We start from the raw sequence: 27,616 nt of genomic DNA on the forward strand, positions 1-27,616 counted from the left end.
CCATTAAGATGTTTAATACTTTTTATTATTATTCCTTAATACCTATTTTTATTATTATTTAACAAACTAAAACATTTTAGGGCTTTAACACACTTAAAATTTCCAGATCTCGCAAAAACATTGTACGCGTGTCAATAATCACATACCATCGGTCGTTTTGTTTGTCAGGTCCCATTCATGGAGGCGATTTGACGGATCCTTTGTTTTTGTTCACTTTTGTACTGTTTTAATCCAGGAGATGTTAAGTTTGTCTGTAGAACCTGTCGCGAGCCAATAAAAAAATTAGCTGCGGGCCGCACTTTGGACAGCACTGTATTGACATATATTCCATACACTTTTTGTTAAAATAAAAATAAATATTTGACCTATAATTCTGATGCAAGTTATCCAAATATGTAATAGTATAATGAGACGATTGTACATTAATATTTGTGTATATTTTCACTGTTACAAGCGTCTCAGGAAGGGCAGCCATATTTACGATGTGGCTATGAATGAAAGGGAGTCTGACACCTCTTTTCTAACTGTTTAGAACGACCAACTGCTTGGTGACGCTGGCGTTGAAGCAGAGCGTGCTGCCATGTTGCATCCTGCAAACACTCTGCACAACTGGTACAAATTCCTCTGGCATCCACGTGGTGGCGAGGAGAGCAAATCGTTTAAGTGAGTGCTAAATATTGATCCAATAAAATGACCCAAATAATGTTCTTATCTCCAGTTCACACATAACCAGTTGTTTCCCCTTTTATAAATAGCTATACTGAATCATAACTGCAGCAGTGATCAATTAGAGGAAAACATCTGTATCTATAATTCAACCAATTCAACCTGGTAAGCTGCCTTGAATAAAATAGTACCATTCCAAACAAAGATTTTTGACATTCAAAACAAATTGTGAATGTAATTTCAGTGACGAATCAGCGTTTGGGGCGCCCCCGTGTGGTTCAAGTGAGCATCAATAATGCAATTGCTTAAATATTTCATATTTTAATTGACGTGCTTCTGACAGAAGTACAGAAAATGTGAACTCGACACGAAGAAAACTAATACTGTTGCAGACTAGATACCTTTAAAATACAGCTCTCTTAAACAATAGTACCTGAACTGTGACTACTGAAGACAAATAAATGTTGTTACCTCTACATACAGTTTATAACCATGCTATCACTTTGACAGACATTAATAACTGCAGCTGCTTGTCGTACTGCAATGGGACTGGTGAGTACAACATGCATATGTGTATATATATATATATATATATATATATATATATATATACACACACACACACACAAACATTGGTATATACACACACACAATACAGTATGTGATTACCAGACTTTTCTTTTACTTTTCAGATGCATATTACACTTTCGAAATATCAATAAAAAACCCAGAAATTAATGTCTCCCATCTTTTGTCGCTGGTAAGCTCACATGCATATTTTGTATCCACATACTTGTCATCATCTGTTCCTCAGACTATAAACTTTTGTTTACAGATTTCCCATTTGAACCAGAGCTGCTCTCCAACAGCAAAGTACTAATCATTGTGCAATTTTTACATTTCCGTTATCCATCCATTTTTTACCACTTGTCCATTTTTTCCCGTTATTTTGAGTCTAATCCTAGGACCTTTTTGTTTATAGTGTGTCCTGCTCTTCGTCCACCATTGCTAATGAATACAAGGTAAGCAGCCAGAAGTCATATTACATTACCGGTAATCCTGCTGTGACTACTTTGTCATTTCCACTTAGAATGCCACCCTGGACTGTGGACAAACTGCAGCAAAGTGAGTTGAGTGAAATCATTAGTAACATCACCAAAAACAAAATAATCCAACATTGACATATTTGATCATTTCAGCCCTCAGATGTGCAGAGGGATTTTACACTTGGCTGAAGAAGTTGCTGTCTGTAACGTGTCTGCAGCCATAACAGCTGTGTTTCAGTCCCAGGAGAACATTACTTTTGATGGACGAACAACCAGGGCAGGTATGTAGTAAAAGTGAATGCATTTTCACATGCTCTACTTTACTCTAAATACATGAGGACAATTAAGTAGAATAGTGTACAAAAAGTTAAACACCAAGTCGTTGCTGTTCCTCTTTTCCCATGAGAAGACACAGCAAAAATAAGCAATATCAAACCTCAAATTTTGTTTTGAATCGTGTTTTTGTTTTTGAATCGTACGAAAACCGAATCAAGTCTTGCCATGAGAAATAATGCAAATCTGATCCAGACCATCAAAAATATTAACACAAACACATTTATTGAAACTTTTATAGAGACCAATCACATACATTCATTGAGAAGCACTGAATTACATCATTCATGCTGGTGATTGAAAGGCCTACTGAAATGAGATTTTCTTATTTAAACGGGGATAGCAGGTCCATTCTATATGTCATACTTGATCATTTTGCGATATTACCATATTTTTTCTGAAAGAATTTAGTAGAGAACATCCACGATAAAGTTCGCAACTGGAGAAAAGCCCTGCCTCTACCGGAAGTCGCAGACGATGACGTCTCATGTTGATGGCTCCTCATATATTCACATTGATTATAATGGGAGCCTCCAACAAAAACAGCTATTCGGACCGAGAAAACGACAATTTCCCCATTAATTTGAGCGAGGATGAAAGATTCGTGTTTGAGGATATTGATAGCGAGAAAAAAAATTAAAAAGTAAAAAAAAATAAAACGTGATTGCAATCGCGTTACATTGAGATGGATTCATATGTTTTTAGAGACATTTACTTGGATAATTCTGGGAAATCCCTTATCTTTCTATTGTGTTGCTAGTGTTTTAGTGAGTTTAACTGTACCTGATGGTCGGAAGTGTACGTCCACGGCCGGGTGTTGACGCACAGTGTCTCGGGGAAGTCGACGGCAGCTGTGCGGGAGGCACAAGGTAAGCTGATATCCGGTAAGTGGCAACTTTTTAACCACAATTTTCTCACCGAAACCTGCTGGTTGACATTTAGTCGGGATCCATGTCCGCTCTGATCCATTGTAAAGTTTCACCTCCGTGAATTTTAGACAAGGAATCACCGTGTGTTTGTGTGGCTAAAGGCTAAAGCTTCCCAACTCCGTCTTTCTACTTTAACTTCTCCAATATTAAATGAACAAATTGCAAAAGATTCAGCAACACAGATCTCCAAAATACTGTGTAATTATGCTGTTAAATCAGACGACTTTTAGCTGTGTGTGTGCACAGCGCTCATATTCCTAACAGCCCGTGACGTCAAGCGTACACGTCTTCATTACGCAACGTTTTCAAGAAAAATCTCCTGGGAAATTTAAAATTGCAATTTAATAAACTAAAAAGGCCGTATTGGCATGTGTTAATATTTCATCATTGATATATAAACTATCAGACTGCGTGGTGGGTAGTAGTGGGTTTCAGTAGGCCTTTAAGGCCATTATTTTCACCAAAATCTGACTTTAGTGGTTTGACTTGAGAGTTTCTAATGTTGTTTCAAGACCTCAGTAATGTAATTTCCTTGGTATTATTACTATTATTATATTGTTGGTATTTTATGTCTTGCAGCTATTTGTGGACCTTCAAATTCCAGTGAGAATCTTCTGGACTCCCAGCTGACTTGGATCAACACCAACCTCCAACATGCAGACTTTTGCACGGCAGAGGAAGGATCTACGCTATTCTTCACTCAAAAATGGTGAAAAACTTTTCATCGTAGTTTCTCTGACATGTCAAATGTTCTTCCAACATCTGAACTCATTTGCTCTGCAGCCAAGCGGGGAAAAACGTGGTGGTGCAGCTGAGGGAACAATGCGTTCCCATGGCGTCAACCACCGCCGGTCCTAATGTGACAATCGATCAACCAAACACAACTTCATTCCCAGTGAACACGACCACGCTGTCTAACACCACAGCCGCTAATGATGCCGAGAGTCAAGCCAGTGCTCTCCTTGAGCTGACCAATGACGTGTCCAGACTCAACGCCAGTCAGGTAGACCAGCTCGTGTCTCAGCTTGAGGCTCTGCTGTCTGGGCCCAACGTCAGCCTGGCTTTGGCCAACACATCCATCCACATCGTCAGCAACCTGCTGAGCGCCACTCCCGAGACGCTGGCACAATCCTCCGACAGGTTACCTTCACATCTTCTCCTTGGAATTCACTTTAAACACAACATTACAACAATACTTTGATAAAATCCCAGTTGAATCTACAATTTTGCATTAACCAACATAATAATGCTGACAGGAATTCTAGCGTTCAAGTTTTGTAACCTATTATTTGCACCTGTCGCACAGCTGTATTGGCATAATCAAAGGTTACCAAACTTGATTACTAATTCTTATTGGTTCCTCGCAATTTTGCAGTTCACTTACTTCGGTCATTGAGATTTAAGTACCCATTTCAGTTTTTATGTTAAAATTACCTGTTTTAGAGTGTAAAAATATTTTTAAAAGCATAGGAAGTGTTTATAGGTGTGCGTGAAAGCAGTGTGAAGGGCTTATAAAGACCTGAAATGCATGTAATCATAAAAATCATAAAATAGTGCCATTACTTTACGGAAATGTACTTACCACAGAGGGGTCTGAAGCATAACCCCCACTAATCGAGTGAACACAAACAGTAATCCGTTACAAAAGGTTTGACAAGGAACAAATCGTACACTTTTTATTTAATAATTTTACAATTATAATTTAAATCCAATAAACTTGTTTTATATACCCCAAAATATGACCACAATACACACTTAATAGAGAATAATTACAGCTACAGAAAACCATGCCAAATTCATATAAATAATGGGACAAGCGGTAGGAAATGGATGGATGGATGAATAAATGAGGGTTTTACCATCACTTGTTAGTTACCTGTGAAAGGAAAATCAGAGCCACATTAATGCCACCTTTGTACTTCAAGTCTTTTCTTGAATTCAATAGTGTTTCTTACCTTCTTTATCCAAATGCTGGCACTTGCAATTTTAGTTTGTTTTGCTGTATGATAACCAAGACAGTATCCTGTTAAAACCTGGGGCAAAATGTTGACGTTAAGTTTGATGTTTAAGTCTGTAAGTTTCTAAACACGTTGACTGATTTTTTATTTATTTTAAATCTTCACCAGAATTATTGGAATTGTTGAAACGGTGGGCTTCAAGGTGGTCCTGGGAGGTGAAAGCCAGACTCTTCTGGCGCCTGATTTGGCTCTGTCTGCCCAACCAGTGGATGGGAGTAACTTTCAGGAAGTCTTCTTCTCCATCTCAGACCCTAGCGATGTACAGGTATGACACTTGCCACCTTAGCAACACTTTCTTGTCTCCTGCTTGTCGTTTGAGCAAAATGGCAGCACGTTGTAGCCAAGTCCTAACTGGACCAGGGATTCTTTCATGCTCAATGACAGAAAAAGCTTCACGAGGTAGTCACCTGAAATGGTTTTCATTTCACAGGTGTGCTTGAAGCTCATCGAGAGAATGCTAAGAGTGTGCAAAGCAGTAATCAGAGCCAAGGGTGGCTGTTTTGAGGAAACTACAATATAAAACATGTTTTCAGTTATTTTACCTTTTTTTGTTAATTACATAACTCCACGTGTTCATTCATAGTTTTGATGCTTTCAGTGACAATCTACAATGTCAATAGTCAAAAAAAATAAATAAAGGAAACACATTGAAAGAGGTGCGTCCAAAGTTTTGGCCTGTATTATATATATATATATATATATATATATATATATATACATATATATATATATATATGGTTTTTGGCTGAGACCAGGGGTCTTGGGCTAGAAAAGGTTGGTGACCACTGTCGTAAAGCAAGAAAAAGACACAACCTCTGGTGATATAATGTTTTTTATTATGTGTGTTGCATTTGTCTGTTTCAGGTACGAGGTGATTTTAGACGAAGAAGGAATGTGAGGAACGACTCATCCATCCCTCAGGGTTCCGTCACGCTGCCCCCCTCTCTGACACAAAATCTCACCATCGAGGAACAGCAGCTGGTCTCCAGAGTCCACTTCAACTTCTACCAGAAAAGCACCGTTTTTCAGGTGTAGCGCCGTCTTTTCTATTCAGTGTCATTTTCATACCGACTTCTTCCCATTTTAAATCAACTTTATTCATGCTGATTTACTTTCACATTGAAGTCATTGTTTTATGTCACCGGTCGCGCAGGACAGATCTTTAGGGACACGTCGACTCATCAGCGGCATCCTGGGCGCCAGTGTGGCAAACATTACGCTAACGGGCCTTCAGGACGATGTCCTGATTCGCCTGAGGAACACTGAGCCCATTCCTGTGAGTGTTTTTTCTGAAAACCATAAACATCTGCTGCAAAATAGATTGTGACCTCTAGCAAACTGGGTTCATAATAACCCCAATAAAACAACCTTTTAACACCAGATGTTGTGCCTCCCCAAACTACAGGCTAATTATGTGGCTTTGTGCGTCTTCTGGGACTTTGCATTAAATGGTGAGTGTCCATCTTCAAATTTCACCATAACATGAGAAGCATGAAACAACAAATTGTTCTCTATTGGCAGAAGAATCCGGTGGTTGGAACACAAACGGCTGTCGTGTCCAGAGCAGCACAGACAATTTGACAGTTTGTGGCTGCAATCATCTCACCAGCTTTGCAATCCTGCTGGTAAGAATTTAAACAAAAATAAGAACGCTCACATCCTCCACTATTGTCATTTGTAGGTTTTTTTATCTTTTGATTTTGAAATTGTATTTAAATTACTGTCCTCTAGTGGTTCATTTTAATATTTTTTTGATGCAGTTGCAGTATTAAATCTCCTGTACCTACTGTTGTGGCTGTTTAGTATATACAAAGTAAATATAGTATAAATACAAAACATGTGTACAGGACCTGGCCAGACAGCCTCTAACCAATCGAGTCCAGGCCACCATCCTGACCTTCATTACATACATTGGCTGTGGAATCTCTGCCATTTTCCTGTCCTTCACGCTCCTCACATACTTGGCCTTTGGGTATGACACACCACACTACTATTACTACTACTACTACAACAGTGGAACCTTGATTACGAACTTAATTGGTTCTTGATCATGGTTCGTAAATCAAAAAGTTTGTTTACTGAAACCAATATCTCCATAAGACACAGTGTATATATGACACAAGTCCATAATTTAGTAAAAGTTTGTACACTGTGAAGACAATATCAAGTTCTATACAACACTGCATATCAAACATGAGGGTGTGATGAATCAACTTTCTATTCATTAACAAGCCAAAACAAGAAAAAGAAGCTGCAGTTTTCTGTATGCGCTACTCTGCCAACACGTCACATGCACAGAAATCCCTTTGGTGCCCTCACAAGCGATCAGAAATAACAAAAATCCTTAATTTTAACAAACATATTGCTACAATAATAAAAAGGTAAAATCCACACACATCAGTGCTTCGCAATTATTTCATCATGACTATAAATAGTATACTTTGTCTATAAAATAGTCATAAGTACACCTCAGCATAACATTGTATCCTTAACATTAAAGAAACCAACTCACTGGTCCTTCTTCGTCTCACACTGCAGTCTCAGTGAAGCCAGGCGCTACAAACGCTTCGTCATACAAAAAAAAGCATGTTCCCCGTGGTCACACAAAGGCATATTTGGCTTCCGCCATCAGTGTGTGAATGTGATGTACAATGGGGGACGGAGTGACGCAGTTGGGAGAGTCGCCGTGCCAGTAACCTGAAGAAACCTGGTTCGATCCCCAGCTTCCACCAAACCAACCTAGTCAAGTCCGTTGTGTCCTTGAGCAAGACACTTCACCCTTGCTCCTGATGGGTCCTGGTTCCAGCTCCCGCCAGCAGTGTGTGAGAATGGGTGAATGTGGAAATAGTGTCAAAGCGCTTTGAGTACCTTGAAGGTAGAAAAGTGCTAGACAAGTGTTATCTATTCAACATGAATAGCCCATAATGTTCCAGTTAGAGTAAAATATATAAACACAGACCATTTACCATTTTAGATTAAAAGTTCATCAGTCCGAAAAGTGGTTCGTAAATGGAAGTTTGACTTTACTACACATTATAGTAGGTTCACTGACATTTTTTGTCCAACAACTTCACAGCAAACTGCGCAAGGACATCCCTTCCAAAATCCTGATCCAGCTGTGTCTGGCTCTCCTGCTGCTCAACCTGGTCTTCCTGGTGGACGCCTGGCTGGCTCTGTACAAGGACACCTTGGGTCTCTGCATCTCCACCGCTTGGTTCCTTCACTACTTCCTGCTGGTGGCCTTCACCTGGATGGGCCTGGAGGCAGTGCACATGTACCTGGCCATCGTCAAGGTCTTCAACACCCACATCTCTCGCTACATGCTCAAGTTCTCTGTGGCGGGCTGGGGCGTCCCCATGATCGTGGTCATCGTGGTCATTGCCGTGGACAGAGACAATTACGGCCAGGTGTCCTACGGGAGGTTTTCTGACGGCACAACAGACGACTTGTGAGTATGGCGCCTAAAATTTGTGACATCTCGTACAGACTTCTACCAAGGAAACGTGTTTGTCTCCCGCAGCTGCTGGCTGAGAAACGACGTCGCCTTCTACGTGGCGGTGGTGGCCTACTATTGCGTCATCTTCCTCTTCAACTTCACCATGCTGGTCGTGGTGCTGGTGCAGCTATGCCGCATGAAGCGAGACAACCCGCACAACTCCCAGCACCGCACCACAGGCCAGGACGTACGCAGCGTGGTGGGCATCACCTTCCTGCTCGGCCTCACTTGGGGCTTCGCATTTTTTGCGTGGGGGCCTGTCAACCTGCCTTTCATGTACCTCTTTGCCATATGTAACTCCTTCCAAGGTGAGCACCACACTCGATGCATCCTACGCTTTCTACTCAACAACCAAGTCAACTTTCTTTGCTGCAGGGTTCTTTATATTCGTGTTCCACTGTGCGGCGAAGGACACAGTAAGGAGACAATGGCGGACTTACCTCTGTTGTGGCAAATTGAGACTGGCAGAGAACTCGGGTGCGTGTCTGACATTGTCTTGGGACATTTGATACTCATAATCTTCAAAGCCAAACAGGACATGAAAATCCTTGAGTTTTTGAAGGGCATACAAACTGGATACATTTCTATTGCAACACATTTCTCGAACTGCAGTCTGAAACAACATTTTAGTTTTGGTAAGCGTTTTGGAACATTTTAAAATCCTTGTGATCAGACATGTTTAAATGAAGTAACTCATGGTGTGCAAATGTATACTAATTGAAAAAAATTACATCATTTTATCAAAAGGCTTACAAAGGGTAAAAAAAAAACTACTAAACTTTACACATTTGTCATTTTTATTTAGGGCTGAAGTTGATTGAGAAATTTGAGCCAAAAAAGTAAAAGTCCTAGAAAAATGTTTGGGGTATTGTTACGTCTGTGCATTGCAGGGGTAGTTGTGACCCCAACATGTTTGGACGGCGCCTGGCATGCAGGTAAAAATATTCATAAACAAAGAGAGTGCAGCAGGAAAGTGCACAGAAAGCATAGAGACAGCTATGCAGAACCTAAGCTACAAAGCACTAACCATTAATGGGAAGTATGGCAAAGCAATTAGAAACGCAAATCAAACCAACACGAAAAAATGTTCCAGCAGCAAGAAGCAGGTGAAGATGGCACACAAACCCTCTTAATTAGCAATCAGGGACAGGTGAGTCCACTGATCGGCCGCTAATCAAGAGCAGGTAAGGGAATCAGCGCTCAGGGGCAGGGAATTAGGTCACTACAAGCCACACACACACACACACACACACACACACACACACACACACACACACACACACACACACACACACACACACGCAGCAAGTCAAAGCTAGAATAGGAGCACTGGACAGGAACTAGAACACCAAACATATGAAAAATACAGACCAAAACAAGAAAAGACAGGTCTTAACAATTGTCTACCGGTGTATCGTACACCTGCTAATTAATTGAACATTGTTGTTTAAAAATTAAAAATAAAAATAATGTACTACGGAGGAACACAATAATGATGGCCAAAAATACGAAAATAAAAAGTCAGTCTTATGTCCCCTGAGGGTGGAATAAAAATAAAATTCCAGTTGGAAGTTACACCACCAACATGGGTTAATTGTGTCTCACTTAACTTACATGTTGAAGAATGGAGTCGCACGGCAACACAAAAGACGGGAAAGAAGATGTCTGTGACCAGAGTCACGTCTCTGCCGTCCTCCACGCCGTCCAACAGCTCGTCAGCTTTCCTCAGTCACAATCCGGAACAGACTCCAGGCGTAGGTGAGTAAAATCAAGTGGCCAAGGTATCACCACGGTCCTCGTGGCAATGTAAACGTTACTTACTGTAACAACTGTGGTATTGTGTAACAGTAAGCCCGTTCGACGACGCAATCATTACCAATGACGAACAACCCAGCACTGTCATCCTTGACCAGTTCAACATGGAGTCCAGGACTTAACATTGAAATGTTCTGTTTGTTCCTTTACTGTCTGTCTTATGACTGATGTTGTGTAACCACAAAATCACTTTGAACTTTCAGCAAGGCTAAAAGAGGAGACTCATAAAATCTGTTTTGCTCAATTGTGAACAAAGTGGCGTGTTTACACTGCAGTATTTTTTTTATTGCGCACACATACACACACACAATGACTTTTTTGGACTGGTGAATGATACAAATAAGTTTTATTTTGTACTTTGGATACAATTCCATGTAAATAAACACATGCAGTAAATGGACTTCCTGTTCTTTAATTACATCAAGAAAGCCAATGCAAGCATTTCCCATCGTTGCTACTTTTTAATCCTTGAGGCATTCATGTCATAATTGGTCTTTATGATGCTTCTTTAGAACGTGCAAAGGTTTATCTTTTATATTTCTTCCAACATTTCTTCCCCTCTCCCACAAAAAAAATCCATTACACAAAACCAATTTAATTACTAATTGTCACAAAAAAAAAAAGACAAAAAAAAGTTGGACAATATAATTTTTGTGGAACTTAAAGGGAATAAATACCAGTACATGTAACCGAGTCCCACAGGGTTGCTTGTAAACGTGCTGCGTGAGCTACATTCAGTGTCCTTCACATGCGTGAGTGGAACGCATGATCAGGAGAAAAGCCGATGTTACTAATAATAAAACATGACATAAAAATAGCACAAGGGGGGAATTAACTGGTGGAATCGTTTCCCTTTTAAAACATCTTTTGGACATTTGAATGCACAGCTGGAAAACAATATAATCAGAAAATCTGCAGCAAAAACAGCTAACAAAGAATTCTGTTGTGAGGAGAAATTACACAATTTTTGCGCTAACTTCGAATCAGTAACGTCACACAAACAGTGTATGTGCTCACAAATGAAAAGTGCAACCACCATCATGATAACCAGCCTTTTACAAACACAAATGAAACAAAGGCAGACAAAGAGAGGGAAAAATAAAAGTATTCCTCCAGATGTGGTCAGAGCTGACAGACTGCCACTTTGTTTGTCAAGGTGACTGACCATAATCATACAAAAGAGTTGTGTCATGTTTTATCTTTAAAGTAGTTATTCTGAGGTCATGTTCAGTCTGAACACACCTTGAGGGCTGTGACTGAAAAAAAGGCCTATTCACATTCCAGCAGCTGGAGAAAAAAGGAAAAAAAAAAAAAATCTGTGAGAAAATTTACTTCTTCCACACGGTGTAGAAAACCCAGCTGACATGTAGAATTAAGGATGATGCATAAATACTTTTTCAAGGACAATATCAGCACATGATAGCTCCCGTGGAACCTCCATTTACAAACCCCTCTATTTGCCAACTTTTCGATTTACGAACCTGTAGATCGCGGCAAATATGCCTCTGTGTGCGAATCATGTCTTGGTGTACGAAAGCTTCATTCATTCCTTCATTTTGTGTGACGCTAAAAGCCTTGGGGTGTTGCCATTTTGATGACATCACTTCCTGTGCAGTACAGTACACACAGGGCGCAGACATTTTGAAGCAAATAATTAAGAAGCCCCCTACGTCACATCCTGTTTACAAAGTCCATTACTCAGTCGCCACTTCTCAGTGCTTCAGCGTGTTTCTTTTCCCACCATTCACCAAGTTTGGTCTATTTTGCTAACTCAATATGGGTTCAAAAGATCCAACAAACCAGCCTGGAAAGGTATGATTTGCTGTGGACTTAAACTTGGAGAGGAGAGGGAACACACACGCTGTCTCTCCCCTCTCTGCCGTCCATTTTACTAAAATAGGGACTTTGATTGAGGCTAGAACCAGTAATTAATGTTTACATGGTTTCTAATGGGGAACTCTGCTTCACTATACGAACTTTGTAATTTGTGAACAATCTTCAAGAGTCAATTAAGTTCATAAATCGAGATTCCACTGTATTTTTACTTGTTATATTAGGAAAGCCAAATATACATTTATAAAATACTGACCGCATTGCATTCCTGGAACTTTAAATATGTGGATTTAATTTGCACCGCTGCAATAGCTGGTATTCCGACATGTGACTTCTTCCGGGAAGTGATAAGCAGTGGTGGTAAACGAAGCCAAGATGGCTGTTGTACAGCAAGCAGCGCGCAAACTATCTGAGTAGAAAAGAGGCTTAAATCTATGATACTAAAAAAAAAAAAAAAATTAACTGTGCAATGGAATAGATCCTTATACTTTATCAAAAAAGATTTGTCGATTTAAAGGATTATACGTCGGTCACGTTCTTAGAAATATGGAACTATTGTGCTCCAGGCGCCATTCAACCCGACAAAATGATGGAAACTTGGAAAAGCATGGAGGTCGACAACTTGTGTGTAGCTGGGTCAAAGACATTGGTATTAAGACTTTCCCGGATAAATCATGCCCCGCGTTTGCATGGGTTAGGTTGCATTTCATGATTTAACTTAGCGTCTGCCATGTCTGTTGCACACGCCGTTTACGAGTAGTATGTTATTCTCATCTTTATCAACATAACTATAGATGTCAATATTGTTTTTGTGCAGAAAGCTTCATTCATGATTGTTGTTGTTTGTAAAAGCTCTCTTAGGTTTCGCTTATATTTGCTTTTTTTTAATTATTTTTAAACATGCCGAGTTGGTGCTTTACAAAACACACGTAGCAAACATATCTTTAAGAAATACAAATAGTAACAGGATAATACCGAAATGGGAAATAGTCAACATTAAAAGTACATCAAACTAACCATTAACTATGTGATCACCGCAAACTCATGCATTCTTCGCCTCTGCTCCCTTGGACTAGAGCAGTGGTTCTCAAAGTGGGGCACACGGAGGCATGACCAGGGGGGCGCAGGTGACAAGAAGTTTTTTTAAACAATTGTTTTTATCCATGCATTCATTTTCTACCAAACCTATCACAGCTGAATTCGGACCGAAGGCAGTGTACACCCTGGAAAGGTCGTCACCTCATCACAGGGCCAACACAGATAGACAACATTCACACACTAGGGCCAATTTAGTGTTGTCAATCAACCTTTACCCAGGTGCATGTTTTTGGAGGTGGGAGGAAGCCGGAGTATCTGGAGGGAAGCCATGGAGAGAACATGCAAACTCCACACAGAAAGATCACGATTTAACCCAGGACTACTCAGCACCTTCGTATTGTGAGGCTCATGCACTAACCAGGTACTATATAAATTATTTTTTAAATCTTTTTTTATACAAATACATATGTCATTTCATTTAAAAACCCAGACATCAACAAGTAAACATACTATAAAAAGAGGAATAAATGTCTTACATCGGAACACCATCTCTGTGCCGACGTAATAAACAAATCGTATTGTCCTGCTCACCCACCGCTAGTCAGAAAGCAGAAGACAAACCACGCTGAACATCAGAAAGTAGTTAGCTACCCTAATTTCTAATCTCAACTCAACATTGAGCATGACTTAAAGGCCTACTGAAATTAGATTTTTTTTTATTCAAACAGGGATAGCAGGTCCATTCTGTGTCATACTTGATCATTTCGCGATATTGCCTTATTTTTGCTGAAAGGATTTAGTAGAGAACATCCACGATAAAGTTTGCAACTTTTGGTCGCTAATAAAAAAGCCTCGCCTGTACCGGAAGTAGCAGACGATGTGCACGTGACGTCACGGATTGTGGAGCTCCTCACATCCTCACATTGTTTACAATCATGGCCACCAGCAGCGAGAGCGATCCGGACAGAGAAAGCGACGATTTCCCCATTAATTTGAGCAAGGATGAAATTTTCGTGGATGAGGAAAGTGACAGTAAAGGACTAGAAAAAAAAAAAAAAAAAAATTCCGGGGGCAGTGGGAGCGATTCAGATTTTATTAGACACGTTTACTCGGATAATTCTGGAAAATCCCTTATCTTCTTATTGTGTTACTGGTGTTTTAGTGAGATTATATAGTCGTACCTGAAAGTCGGAGGGGTGTGGCCACGGGTGTGGTGACCGCCAGTGTCTCCGAGGGAAGCCACGTTTCTCGACGAGGCAAGGCAGCCGGGCTGAGAATTTTTTTTTTCCCTCTACGAACTAAGCATCCGACGGTCGGTGGGAGGAGGCAAGAGACTCCACAGCTGCAGGAAGAACGACGCAAACCCTCCGCTCATGTCTACAGTAAGAGCCGAATGTAAACAAGGAAACACCGGCTGTGTTTGTGTTGCTAACGGTGGCCGCAATTCACCGCTTCCCACGTACATCTTTCTTCTTTGATGTCTCCATTATTAATTGAACAAATTGCAAAAGATTCAGCAACACAGATGTCCAGAATACTGTATAATTATGCGATTAAAGCAGACCGCTGATACCTGTGATCGGTGCTGGATCAAAATGTCCATTACAATCCGTGACGTCACGCACACGCGTCATCATACCGCGACGTTTTCAACAGGATACTTCGCGCGAATTTTAAAATTGCAATTTGGTAAATGCATCTGGGGATAGGTTGATTGGCAACACTAAATTGGCCCTAGTGTGTGAATGTGAGTGTGAATGTTGTCTGTCTATCTGTGTTGGCCCTGCAATGAGGTGGCGACTTGTCCAGGGTGTACCCTGCCTTCTGCCCGATTGTAGCTGAGATAGGCGCCAGCGCCCCCCGCAACCCCGAAAGGGAATAAGCGGTAGAAAATGGATGGATGGATTGGCAAGTGTTGCAATATTAAGATTTCATCATTGATATATAAACTATCAGACTGCGTGGTCTGTAGTAGTGGGGTTCAGTAGGCCTTTTTTGGAGTGGCAGTCTCAAGCCTGCAAACCCGCTTTGAACAAATGTGCAGTGCAAAACAGGCTCATTGCAGCCAGTAACGCTGTTTTTTAGCAAGGTAACTGTTCATCTTTTTACCAAATGGCTGCATTTTCTTTCATCTTTTGCACAGATTTTTGATAACTTCTCAAGAGACTCGAAAGAAACATTTATCCTTTTTGCGATTTGAACAGTTCATACAGCCGAAAACACAAGCAGAGGGCTTTTTTTCTTCAACAAAGATTAAATGGTGCCTTTGAGAACCGAACTAGCTTGACCACCACCAGTATTCATTGGGCGAGACGTGAGCCGGACATGACGTCAGAAACATCCCAGCAATAGTCCAGCCTTTAGGTCAAAAAATCCTGCCACCGGCAGAACAGTGACCCCACTTGGTTGTAAAAGTTTTGTGCAACAATGCGCAACATGAACAACTTGTGTGTCTTGTTTGCCAATAATGCATATCCACCCATCCATTTCTACCGCTTGGACCTTTTGGGGTCTTCGGGGTCAAATTATCATACACCTTGCAACACTGTTATGGATTGCTATAATATACCAACTAGTGTTTTAGTCATTTCTTATGCAGTTTCTAATTGACAACACCATTTTAACCTGTAGCATGAAAGGATACAGCTCCATGTAGGAGGGAACGCAAACCACTTTTTTGGAGAAGTCCACAGGACACGAGAGTCTTCCCAGCTGCTCCTCGTACAGACTCAGCGCCTCAGTCATATTTGAACTGTTGCCCTGATGTTGGAGAGACGAGGAACACAACTAATAATATGACTGCTTTAAAAGTGACACGACATTGTGAACAATCATAGCGCCTAAGCATCCAATTAGTGTTGTTCAAAAAGGAAAAATGAGCGTTTGACACAACATCGCCTTTTTGACTAACTACAACTCAAATTTAGCTAGCTAGCTTCTCACCCCGAGCTAACAATGGCAATTTAAAAAAAGAATGGTGGATGCTATTGCAGGTGAAACTAATCAATGCATACAATAGAAAATCATGTAGCAAAAAACAACTAGACAAAAAGTGCAATTAGAGTTGCTTTTGAGTGGTGGAGAGATCTTTAAAACAAAAAAAGATTTAAAAATGGATACTATGTTGTTATATTGAGGGTATTTTTTTTTTCTAACGCTGCTTCAATAAAGTAAAGTTTCATTGTTACTTTCATGTACCAGCACACATGCTGTGACTTGTTTGAACGTTGCAAATTGCACCTTTAAGTGCAGTGTGGAATGTGCAGTCTGTGGTAAAAGGGACAATAAAGTTTAAAGATGCCTACCTGTGTGAAATATTTCCCCTTTGGATGCAGGACTTTTATTGACAGATCCAAAATAAGACGCAGGAACTCCCACATGGAGTCTGGAAAAACATCATCAATTATGTGACCGATTTCAAACCAGATTAATGATAAAAAGGCTTGTGCACACCTTCTTCTGGCTCTGTAGATATTGGGACTGCAGTCAGGTCGTTAATGATGTAGTCAAAGGTTCTTCCCTCCAGGACGTACTTCTTCAGCACAGGCACACAGTCCTCTACTAGAATCTGCAAGACCACAAACACTCTAGAACACCTTGATTCTAATGTCAATACTTGGGTATGATATCAGGATTGTTAACTGAAATACATAGGAGTGGCATGTTTTATTAAAAGCACCTTTCAGCAAAGTGTGTTTGTGGCCTAAGTACTTGACCCACTTGGTAACAGTCTCCCTTCAGGTTGTCCAGCACATTGCCACACGTCTTTCTCATGTATGTTTTGCAGCCGTCAATCACCTTCTGATCAATGTGCTCAAGCTTGTCAAGGACCACAAGTGCCAATCAATCTTTACAGAGTGTTAAACATCACATGATTCCAGTGTAAATAGAAATTTGAATTTGTACATGCTAGTGTTTCTAAATCTTTGGTGAGCTAGATGCACAGTGGAACCTCGGATTCCTGAGTAATCCATTACCAAAAAAAAAAAAAAAAAAAATATCAAATATCATACAGAACTTAGGGTTAGGGTTTCAAACTAGATTGTTATTTTTTAAAATTAAATAATTTGGATTTTTGAACATGGGTTTCAAAACTAGTTTTTTATTTTGAAACTGGACTGTTAAAGTGGAACTGCACTTTTTTTTAAAACTTACTATCTTTCACAATACTTATGCAAGACCAGAACCTCAAAACAGAATTCACTTCCGTTTTCCGGCAACAAATATGTATTCTTACATACGGCAAAAAATGCGTTTGTGTTCTAATTAAATGGCAGACTTCGTAAAAAATGGCAAAGATGACTATTTTTGGGAAAAATTAGGATTCACAACCTTATCTTTTTGAAGCCGAATATACGGAGGATGAACTGCTGTTATGAGTTATACTGGTATATTTTAGAAAGAGTTATGTTTTTGAAACAATACCGCCATACCGATATATAATATATTTTGATGCTGCGTTTGATAGTTATTCCCACCATTTATCTGCATTTCACTGAATTTGAGCTGAAGAAGGGTCCATCTCGCGGGAAGATTCTGCCGCATGTCCAGAGCTGCCAACGTGCATTGCAGACAGGGATCCTGTCACATTCGCCGTCGCACACAGACAACATACCGTATCTCCGGCAACTCCTCCTATGTACTAACCAGAGGTAACACAATCTGGTGAAAATATTCAACACCGAAGCTGTCAGAGCCAAGTAACAGCCGCTGCTAACTGCTAAAGCTACATTGTTAAAATTTCAAACTAGGGTTCCAAAACTGATCGTTAGTTTGAAACCTTAATCTCAATATTGTTTGAAACGCTAGTTTCAAACAATATTTATGCTAGGGTTTCAAACTAGATTGTAAAGGTTTTCAAACTAGCGTTTTAAACAAGATTTATGTTAGGGTTTCAAACTAGATTGTTAGAGTTGGGAACATCTCTGCGCTGCTGATACGCCTCCGCTTGGGGTGGTTTCCTGCTGGCTTCACCTTGGATGGGACTCTCGCTACTATATTGGATCCACTTTGGACTTGATTCTCACGGTTACGTTAGATGCACTATGGATTGGACTTTCACAATATCATGTTAGATCCGCTCGACATCCATTGCTTTCGGTCCCCTAGGGAAAGGGGTTGCCCACATATGTAGACCTCTCAAAGGTTTCTCATAGTCATCATTGTCGACGTCCCACTGGGGTAAGTTTTTCCTTGCCTTTATGTGGGCCCTACCGATGATGTCGTGGTTTGTGCAGTCCTTTGAGGCACTTGTGATTTAGGGCTATATCAATAAACATTGATTGAAGTTTCATTCTAGGGTTTCAAAACAGTTTCAAACTAAGTTCTGGGTGTTTCAAACTAAATGGGGGGCGGGGGGGGGCAGCTTTTAAAAAATTTTAAAAAAAGAAAATAAAGAATAAACTACTGTATTTTTCGGAGTGTAAGTCGCACCTGTCGAAAATGCACAATAAAGAAGTAAAAAAAACATGTAAGTCATATTTTTGGGGGAAATTTATCTGATAAAACCCAACACCAAGAATAGACATTTGAAAGGCAATTTAAAATAAATAAAGAATAGTCAACAACAGGCTGAATAAGTGTACGTTAAATGACGCATAAATAACCAACTGAGAAGGTGCCTGGTATGTTAACGTAACATATTATGGTAAGAGTCATTCAAATAACTATAACATATACAGTTGTGTTAAAAAAAATAGCAGTCCCACATCACTAGCAAGATAAATCACTGTTTTTGCTAGAATTTCAACTTCTATACTGCAAGTACGTTTCTAGAATGTTTAGTAAAGGTATAGAAAACCAACAGACCCAACAGGCATGACATGCATGCTGCTGATTCTGTGAAACTGAATCATTTACTGAAAGGGGCGTGTTCAAAAAAATAGCAGTGCGTACTTCAATTAGTAAGGTCATTTATTATGTGAAAAAAAAAGGTGTTAAACAGGTGGCCCTTATTTAAGGATCAAGGCAACTGACACGGCATATGCTGGCTGTGCATTTGTCTTTAAAAAACAGAGGGCAACTGACATTGCATATGCTGGCTATGCATTTGTCTTTAAAAAACAGAGTAACATGGGTCGTACAAGACACTATACAGAAGAAGAGCGTTCTTTAAATTAAGAAATTAATAAAAGGAGGGGAAAACCTATAAAGAAGTGCAGAAAATTATAGGCAGTTCAGCTAAAATGATATCAAACGCTTTAAAATGGCAGCCAAAACCAGAAAGGCGAGGAAGAAAAAGAAAAACAACTATTTGAATGGATCGGAGAATAACCAGAATGGTAAAGGCTCAGCCTATGATCAGCTCCAGGAAGATCAAAGAAGATCTAAGATGGCCTGTGAGTACTGTAACAATCAGACGGCGTCTATGTGAAGCCAAGCAACCAGCAAGAAAGCCCCCGAAAAGTCCCATTGTTAAAAAAAAAAACGTGTGCTCAAGCGGTTACAATTTGCCAAAGAACACGTTGACTGGTCTAAAAAGAAATGGCGTAATATTTTGTGGATTAATGAGTTAGATTGTTCTTTTTGGGTCTAAGAGCCACAGACAGTTTGTCAGACGTCCTGCAAACACTGAATTCAAGCCACAGTAGAGAGTGCAGACGGTGAAGCATGGTGGTGCAAGCATCATGATATGAGGATTTTTCTTGTACTATGGTGTTGGTCCTATTTATCGCATACCAGGGATCGTGGATCAGTTTGAGTACATCAGAATACTGGAAGAAGTCATGTTGCCCTATGCTGAAGAGGAAATACCCTTGAAATGGGTGTTTCAACAAGACAATGACCCCAAACACACCAGCAAGCGAGCAAAATCATGGTTTCAGACAAGCAGAATTCAAGTAATCGAGTGGCCAGCACAATCCCTGGACCTTAATCCCGTTGAAAACTTGTGGGCTGACATAAAAATGCTGTTCATGAGACAAAGCCAAGAAATGCAGAGGAATTGTGAAACAGTACAATTTTCCTGGGCTGCAATACCTGTTGACTGGTACCAGAAGTTGGTGGACTTCATGTGCCACAGATGTGAAGCAGTTATCAGAAACCGTGGTTAAGCAACTAAATATTAGTTAAGGATTCTCAAGAAAGTTGAATATGCAAGCCTTTCTTACTTTATACAGAATATTTGAGTTTTGTAAATAAATATGTCAGCACTGCTATTTTTTTGTTTTATATTTATTGACTTTCTGTAAAATATTATCAAACTCAATTACTTTTTTGTAATTGTATGGCTTTGAAATAGAATGTGCGGTGTCCCCAGTGCACTTGTGTTCATTAAAATACAATTTATTTGAAGAATTTTGAGGTTTACTCACCTTTTTAAACACACTGCTATTATTATGAACTGTAGAACATGCTATACGTTTACCAAAGAATCTGTCACTCCTAATTGCTAAATCCGATGAAATCTTATATGTCTAGTCTCTTACGTGAATGAGCTAAATATCATTTGATATTTTACGGTAATGTGTTAATAATATCACACAAGTCGCTCCTGAGTATAAGTCGCACCGGCCAAACTATGAAAAAAACTGACATAGTCCGAAAAATACAGTAGTGATACATGAAGAAAATTTTTTGTGTTAAAACGTCTGGTATTTCTTTATCGTATTAGAAACAGCATGCTTCCGTGCATAGCCCCACACATTCTTGTTACCCAACATGGCGCCTGTTGTTCAGTTGTCTGAACTCTATACGGTTCTGGGAAAGGGGAGCAAACAGTGCCAACAAATAGCCAACTGATGCAAAGACTAGATCATGGCTTTCAAAGGCGTGTCTGATTCTCTGTGTTGGCCCTGCAATGAGGTGGCGACTTGTCGAGGATGCACCTCACCTTCCGCCCAAGTGCAGCTGGGATAGGCTCCAGCCACCACGTGACCCCGAGAGGGATAAACGGCAGAAAATGAATGCATTAATGAATGAATGAAAGTATTATAATCTCGAGACAAAATATAACAATAAAAAAGTTACCACCATGTGTTGCAATATATAGACCTGATAGTCTGAAGAGTAGACATAGCGTCTGTATTGCTGGCATTAAATGAGAAAAATTAACGTCAAGCATATTGGTTAAAGGATATCTCCACCATGGTGATCATCTTTGGTTTTTGTTTGACAGCCTGAGCCAGGATGCCTCCATCTCCTCCTCCTAAAATCAGCACTTCCTTGCCAGCATAGTCCTCCTTGCCACTGCCCATGATGGCTTCAGTGTAGGGCAGGTCGCTGTCGGCCAGGTCTGCACAAAACGTTTATATTTTAAGGCCACGTATGCTACATTCGACTTTGTCAACATTCTATTCCACACTTACTGATATCTCCATTGAGGACCAGCATGTTCCCAAACTGCTGTGAGTGCAATATTTGGATATTTTGGTAAGCAGATTCTTCGTCGTATAACACGCGGTCTATGTCATACTCAGTCAGTCTCCCGTCAGTGGTGGGCCAGTACCTGTCCACTTTGGCTCCTCGGATGAGCGGCGGTAGCCTGGAAACAACACAATCAAGTATAACCTCCATGTCGCGTCAGGAACTTTAACAAGTTTGCTTACCTTTTTATGCGTGTAATTTTGCCATGCAAGAGGACTTTAAGTTTCTTCTCCAGTGTATTTAAAAGCTAATTTAATGAAAGAGTCACCACAGATTAAATTACGGTGGAAAGTTTAAACAACTCCCTTAAAATAAAATATAAAAAGGGCACTTACATTGTCTAGTTGAGCAATGTTATCTCCATCGTAACACTGCAGGTCAATCGTGAGCAACCCGTGGGCATGCACCCGCAGAATAACAAGCCTACGGAATAAAGAAGTCAAATGGACACATCAATAAAGTGATTTTTTAAATGGATTCTCCTTGCATCCCTTCTAACACAAAAGTCAATTATTTCCACTTGTTTAAAACGTCCTATAGTATAATATCTTTTTTTTAGTTACTATTTTAAGTAAGAGGTCCGACAACAAGCAAAATCTAGCATTGATGCTGAAATTCAGACAAACTAGTATTAGCAAGCCCTACTAAGAACACACATATTTGTGTGTCTGTAGATTTAATGCTAATGAGCTGTTTGTCCACGCCTCTATCCAAGAAGCACTATTACGTACTTTTTTTTTTCCTACACACTAACTCTGCATTTCTCCTTCATAATGGATGCCAACTATCAGATAACACAACCTTGTATTAAGGAAGGAACGCACAGCATATGTAAGCTACAGTACAGTGCTAAAGATACGGTCATATTTAACAACATCATGGTACGTTAGCTTATTCAATGAAGAAAAAAGAACTTACAGCAGTAGCAAACTGATGGCTAGGTGACAGAGCTCCAGGCAATATTTTAAAGTTGTATAAATACTTTTTTAGTCTTTTCTACAAAGGGGTTGGGCTCATCTGGCTAAGAGCTAGCTCAGCGGCATGGCTCAGTGGATTGAGTGTCTGTTTTGTAACTGGAGGGTTACTGGTTCGATCTCGGCCATTCAAGCTTATGTCGAGAGACCCAACATCTTACTACTCCGCAAATAGTATTCCTTAATTTTGTCATTCTTAATGTGCAATGACAATAACTGGCTATTCTGAAGAAGCAAGTTAGAGGCGGTATCATGTCCATGAGGAAGAAGGGTTTTTGTTTATGACGTCATAACAATTCCGAACTTTATAAGTAACGGTCTTGAGCGCCTTTAAGAAAAAAAAAAAAAACTTCATTTCTAAATAGATGAGCACTTACTTAAAATATTTACCTGCCGTTCTTTCCTACAAAGGTGGCGAGATATCCGCGCCCGTCTGTGTCATGTACGATCTCTGTCATTTCCTGCTCATGAAATATGGACAGCAGGCTGGGGACTGTTGATGCAGAGTCAACTAGGAACAAAATGAACACAGCTGGAAATATTTATTTATTTTACAAGACCAGATGATACGTCAAATACAACTAAGAACCATGCACCACAAGTTTTATTTGCATTCCAGTCGTTGCAGTGCAACAACTGCAATGCAAATGGTTAACGTGTGAGTTGTAAATACTTGTTTGTCTGTGTCCAGTAATTAAATGGTGACCATGCAGTACAGGGTGTATCCTGTCTGCCACCCAAAGTTAACTGGAATAGACCCACTGTACATTTTGGAATGAAACTGTAAGAGAAGAATACTTTTACATGGGGCTGGGCCGATAAAACGACAATATATATTGCGATAAACACTTAAATCATTTAAAAAAAAGGGGGGGGGGGGATGTTGGGGCAGAAGAAACTGAAAAGAATGAGGCATGGTTGGTTGCATGAACAAAGGCACTTGCAGTCTGGTTAACTAGCAAAACAGGAATGATTAGTGAGCAATGGGAGGGACACGGGAAACAGCCAGTCACATAAAAGTATCAACTATCAAGTTTGGGTGTGCCATCTTGTGGTCTCGCTGTTGATTCTCTGCATGGAGCAAGAAGAGAAACTAAAAACGAGTGCTGCATAGAACGGAGCAATTGTCAATAAAACAGGAAAAGTCCCATCAACAGTATTGCAGTTTTGGGGATTTTTTCCAAACGGACCGCAGTCCTTCGCCGCACTTTTCAACCCTTGTCTGTTCTCCATTCGGATGTATGGAAAAAACAGGTAGGGACTTTATGAATAAAATAAAAAACAAAATATAACAAATATGCTACTTTATAGAAAAAAATTGGACCAACAGAATCTAAAAAAGAATTATTGCATAACAGTAATTAATTTCCATACTTAAAAAAGAATAAACAGACCAAATTAAATGTCACACAGACCACATAACTTCCTGGAAGTAAACCTGCAAAACAGGTTTACATTTTCACACTTTGCACCACTGTGTTCCACTTTAAGCATTCCTCACATATTCCTTATTTTTGCACATTAATTTCAAGAGGCTATTTTTAAGTGTTTATTGTGATTTTAGAACTGTGTTTAGTTGATTGAGTGTTTCCCATGGCTGTGTTGACATTTCCTTTACGTTCTGCCTTGCTCGCGGAGGTCATTATAATCAGAGGAATGTTACATTTGAAATAAAAAAATGTTAACATGCAATATATTTTTTTCCAGGTCCATAATTTCCATAGGTCAATAAAACATTGATAATTATCGCTATCAACCAATATAAAAACTTATATGCTTAAACAGTTTTCAGCCATTTCCCAGCCCTACTTTTACTAGGTAGGTTTATTGTAAGCTAATATTCAGCCTATATTACAATATGAAACACGAAAGCAGTAAAGTAGTAGAGTGATGCAGTCTAATTTTACAAACATTTAATCAATACTTCTGTCAAAAAAGGTACATAATTATGTTTGTTAGGATTTAGAAGGAAACACCGTAGCAAACTACCACCAAACATTTTACTCTAATTTGAGTGACTCCATCATTATTTGATACATACACAATATTGCCTTAAGTATTTGGCCACCCATCAAAATGATCAGAATCAGGTGTCTTAATCACTCGGCCAGGCCACAGGTGTATAAAACCAAGCACTTAGACAAGGAGACTGTTTCTACAAATATTTGTGAAAGAATGAGCCGATCTCAGGAGCTCAGTGATTTCCAATGTGGAACTGTCATAGGATGCCACTTGTGCAAAAAATACAGTCATGAAATTTCCTCGGTCCTCCATCCATCCATTTTCTACCGCTTATTCCCTTTTGGGGTCGCGGGGCGCTCCAAAATATTCCAAACTCAACTGTCGGCTTTATTATAAGAAAATGGAAGCGTTTGGGAACAACAGCAACTCAGCCACGAAGTGGTAGGCCACGTAAAACTGATAGAGGGGTCAGGGGATGCTGAAGCACATAGTACAAAGAGGTCACCGACTTTCTGCCCAGTCAGTTGCTATAGAGCTCCAACATTCACGTGACCTTCCAATTATTATGCATCTCAAACCATATATCACCAAGTCCAATGCAAAGCGTCGTTCTCTGGAGTGATAAATCACGCTTTTCCATCTGGCGATCTGATGGACGAGTCCGGGCTTGAAGGTTGCCAGGAGAACGGTACATGTCGGACTGCATTGTGCAGTGTGAAATTTGGTTTAGGAGGAATTTTGGTGTGGGGTTGTTTTTCAGGAGTTGGGTTTGGCCCCTTAATTCCAGTGAAAGGAACTTTGAATGCTCCAGGTTACCAAAACATTTTGGACAATTTCATTCTCCCAGCCTTGTAGGAGCAGTTGATAGCGGGCCCCTTCTTCTTCCAACATGACTGTGCACAAAGCAAGGTCCATAAAGACATGGTTGACAGAGGCTGTTGTGGAGGAATTTGACTGGTCAGAGTCCTGACCTGAACCCGATAGAATACCTTTGGGATGAATTAGAACGGCAACTGAGAGCCAGGATTTCTCAACCAGCATCAGTGTGTGACCTCACCAATGCGCTTTTGGATGAATGGTCGAAAATTCCTATAAACACACCCGCAACCTTGTGGACAACCTTTCCAGAAGAGTTGAAGCTGTATTTGCTGCAAAAGGTGGACCGACATCATATTGAACCCTATAGGTTAGGAATGGGATGGCACTTCAAGTTCATAATTGAGTCAAGACAGGTGTCCAAATACTTTTGGCACAATAGTGTATATGTATATTACTTGTAACGCCATCGAGTCAATGACAACAATAAAAAAGAACATTTTGGGACAATTTTCCGTGAAAAGATGTGACGAATTTGACCACATCCGGTGACACTGCGCTGAACCATGAATTGATTAACGTGGACCCCGACTTAAACAAGTTGAAAAACGTATTCGGGTGTTACCTTTTCGTGGTCAATTAAAAGTTTCAATCAATCAATCAAAATGGCCGCTAGATAGCGCTGCTATCGGCGGCAATGTCATACAGATTCAATATTCAATGCATACATACACAACTAACATGCATTTTTGAAAGGCTATTCAAATAGTCTACTGTGTATTTTCATTAAGTACTTAGTTTTAAAAACAAGTTTGTATGCTTTTACCGCTGATGTTTAATTGAAATCAACAATACCGCTTGAAGGGCAGTGACATATTAGCAGTTTAACGTCTATGGGAAGCTAGCCAGCAAGCTAGCTCGTAAGCGAGCATAGAGCTCACCACAGTGAGGTGAGCTGTTTGGCTCACTGCGCCGAGCCCGCTAGCCGGCCTCCTCTTACCTGCCGACGAGAGGCTGAAGTCGAGGGTATAATGTCGCAGTGCCATGTTTGGAGGCAGCCGTTATCCATTCCTGGCTCAGGCAGGCGCGGTGTGAACGTGCGTGTGTTAAGAGCAGGGAGAGAGGGGAGGGGAGGGGTCAGAGGGGAGGGGAGAGGAGGGAGGGGGGAGAGGAGGGGCGGGCCCTGCTGCTGCCGCTCCTCAGCTACACCTACCGTATGCCCAACCAGCGACGTGAGACCCACACCAAAGAAGTGGGAGGTGACGAAGAGACTCAAGAGAGTAATTCCCCTTCCTCGGGCGCTCTCCGTTTGTACACAACGCGTTTTGTGTGCATGTCGATAGAGCTTTTGCTTAAAGGCCAACTGAAACCCACTACTACACACAACGCAGTCTGATAGTTTATATATCAATGATGAAATATTAACATTGCAACACATGCCAATGCGGCCTTTTTAGTTTACTAAATTGCAATTTTAAATTTCCCGGGAGTTTCGTCTTGAAAACGTTGTGTAATGATGACGTGTGCGCAAGACGTTTTAAGGAATTATGAGCGCTACGCACACACACAGCTAAAAGTCGTCTGCTTTAACGGCATAATTACACAGTATTTTGGAGAACTGTGTTGCTGAATCTTTTGCAATTTGTTTAATTAATATTGGAGAAGTCAAAGTAGCAAGATGGAGTCGGGAAGCTTTAGCCTTTAGCCACACAAACACACGGGGATTCCTTGTTTAAAATTCCTGGAGGTGAAAATTTACTATGGATCAGAATGCGGTCAAGCGAACATGAAACACGACGGAATGTCAACCAGCAGGTATCGGTGAGAAATTTGTGGTTAAAAAGTCGCTTCTTACCGGAGAAAAGCTGAGCTTGCCCCGTCCATAGCTGCCGTCGACTTCCCCGAGACACTGCGCGTCAAGACACCCGTGGACACACCCCTCCGACTATCAGGTACTATTTAACTCACTAAAACACTAGCAAAACAATAGAAACATAAGGGATTTCCCAGAATTATCCTAGTAAATGTGTTTAAAAACATCGAAAAAAAATTTTAAACTTTTTTTTTTTTTTCTAGTCCGTCGCTATCAATATCCTCAAACACAAATCTTTCATCCTCGCTCAAATTAATGGGGAAAATGTCGTTTTCTCGGTCCGAATAGCACTTTTTGTTGGAGTCTCCCATTAAAATCAAAGTGAATATGTGAGGAGACCCCACACTTGCGACGTCATCGTCTGCAACTTCCGGTAGAGGCAGGGCTTTTGTCTTAGCACCGAAAGTTGCGAACTTTATCGTGGATGTTCTCTACTAAATCCTTTCAGAAAAA

The 27,616-nt window shown here is 40.3% G+C and overlaps 2 protein-coding genes across 3 annotated transcripts in view; one reads left to right on the plus strand and one right to left on the minus strand.

Moving 5' to 3' along the window:
- Positions 1–11,662, plus strand: part of LOC133551592 (adhesion G-protein coupled receptor G6) — a 26,836-nt gene extending 15,174 nt beyond the window's left edge. For both annotated transcript variants that reach the window (XM_061898464.1, XM_061898465.1), the window contains exons 7-28: positions 533–663; positions 756–831; positions 911–948; positions 1,177–1,218; positions 1,359–1,426; positions 1,502–1,539; positions 1,649–1,688; positions 1,757–1,791; positions 1,866–1,993; positions 3,554–3,683; positions 3,758–4,114; positions 5,101–5,257; positions 5,857–6,021; positions 6,146–6,268; positions 6,398–6,443; positions 6,514–6,617; positions 6,840–6,964; positions 8,069–8,440; positions 8,513–8,796; positions 8,864–8,965; positions 10,112–10,246; positions 10,337–11,662. In XM_061898464.1, coding sequence (XP_061754448.1) covers positions 533–663; positions 756–831; positions 911–948; positions 1,177–1,218; positions 1,359–1,426; positions 1,502–1,539; positions 1,649–1,688; positions 1,757–1,791; positions 1,866–1,993; positions 3,554–3,683; positions 3,758–4,114; positions 5,101–5,257; positions 5,857–6,021; positions 6,146–6,268; positions 6,398–6,443; positions 6,514–6,617; positions 6,840–6,964; positions 8,069–8,440; positions 8,513–8,796; positions 8,864–8,965; positions 10,112–10,246; positions 10,337–10,425 — 2,785 coding nt within the window. In that variant the 3' untranslated portion in view covers positions 10,426–11,662. The remainder of the gene's footprint in view (positions 1–532; positions 664–755; positions 832–910; positions 949–1,176; positions 1,219–1,358; positions 1,427–1,501; positions 1,540–1,648; positions 1,689–1,756; positions 1,792–1,865; positions 1,994–3,553; positions 3,684–3,757; positions 4,115–5,100; positions 5,258–5,856; positions 6,022–6,145; positions 6,269–6,397; positions 6,444–6,513; positions 6,618–6,839; positions 6,965–8,068; positions 8,441–8,512; positions 8,797–8,863; positions 8,966–10,111; positions 10,247–10,336) is intronic.
- On the minus strand, positions 10,631–26,450 carry sms (spermine synthase). The gene is made up of 11 exons (XM_061898466.1): positions 26,291–26,450; positions 22,903–23,023; positions 21,874–21,961; positions 21,721–21,785; positions 21,481–21,656; positions 21,251–21,407; positions 16,895–16,982; positions 16,628–16,742; positions 16,480–16,559; positions 15,819–15,934; positions 10,631–11,662 (listed from the first exon to the last, which is right to left on the minus strand). Exons 1-11 carry the CDS (start codon positions 26,334–26,336, stop codon positions 11,632–11,634), a joined length of 1,083 nt encoding a protein of 360 aa, XP_061754450.1. The 5' UTR covers positions 26,337–26,450; the 3' UTR covers positions 10,631–11,631.
- Positions 26,451–27,616: the final 1,166 nt, after the last annotated feature.

The sequence above is a fragment of the Nerophis ophidion genome, linkage group LG04, assembly GCF_033978795.1.
Source record: "Nerophis ophidion isolate RoL-2023_Sa linkage group LG04, RoL_Noph_v1.0, whole genome shotgun sequence".
Classification (NCBI taxonomy): Eukaryota; Metazoa; Chordata; class Actinopteri; order Syngnathiformes; family Syngnathidae; genus Nerophis; species Nerophis ophidion.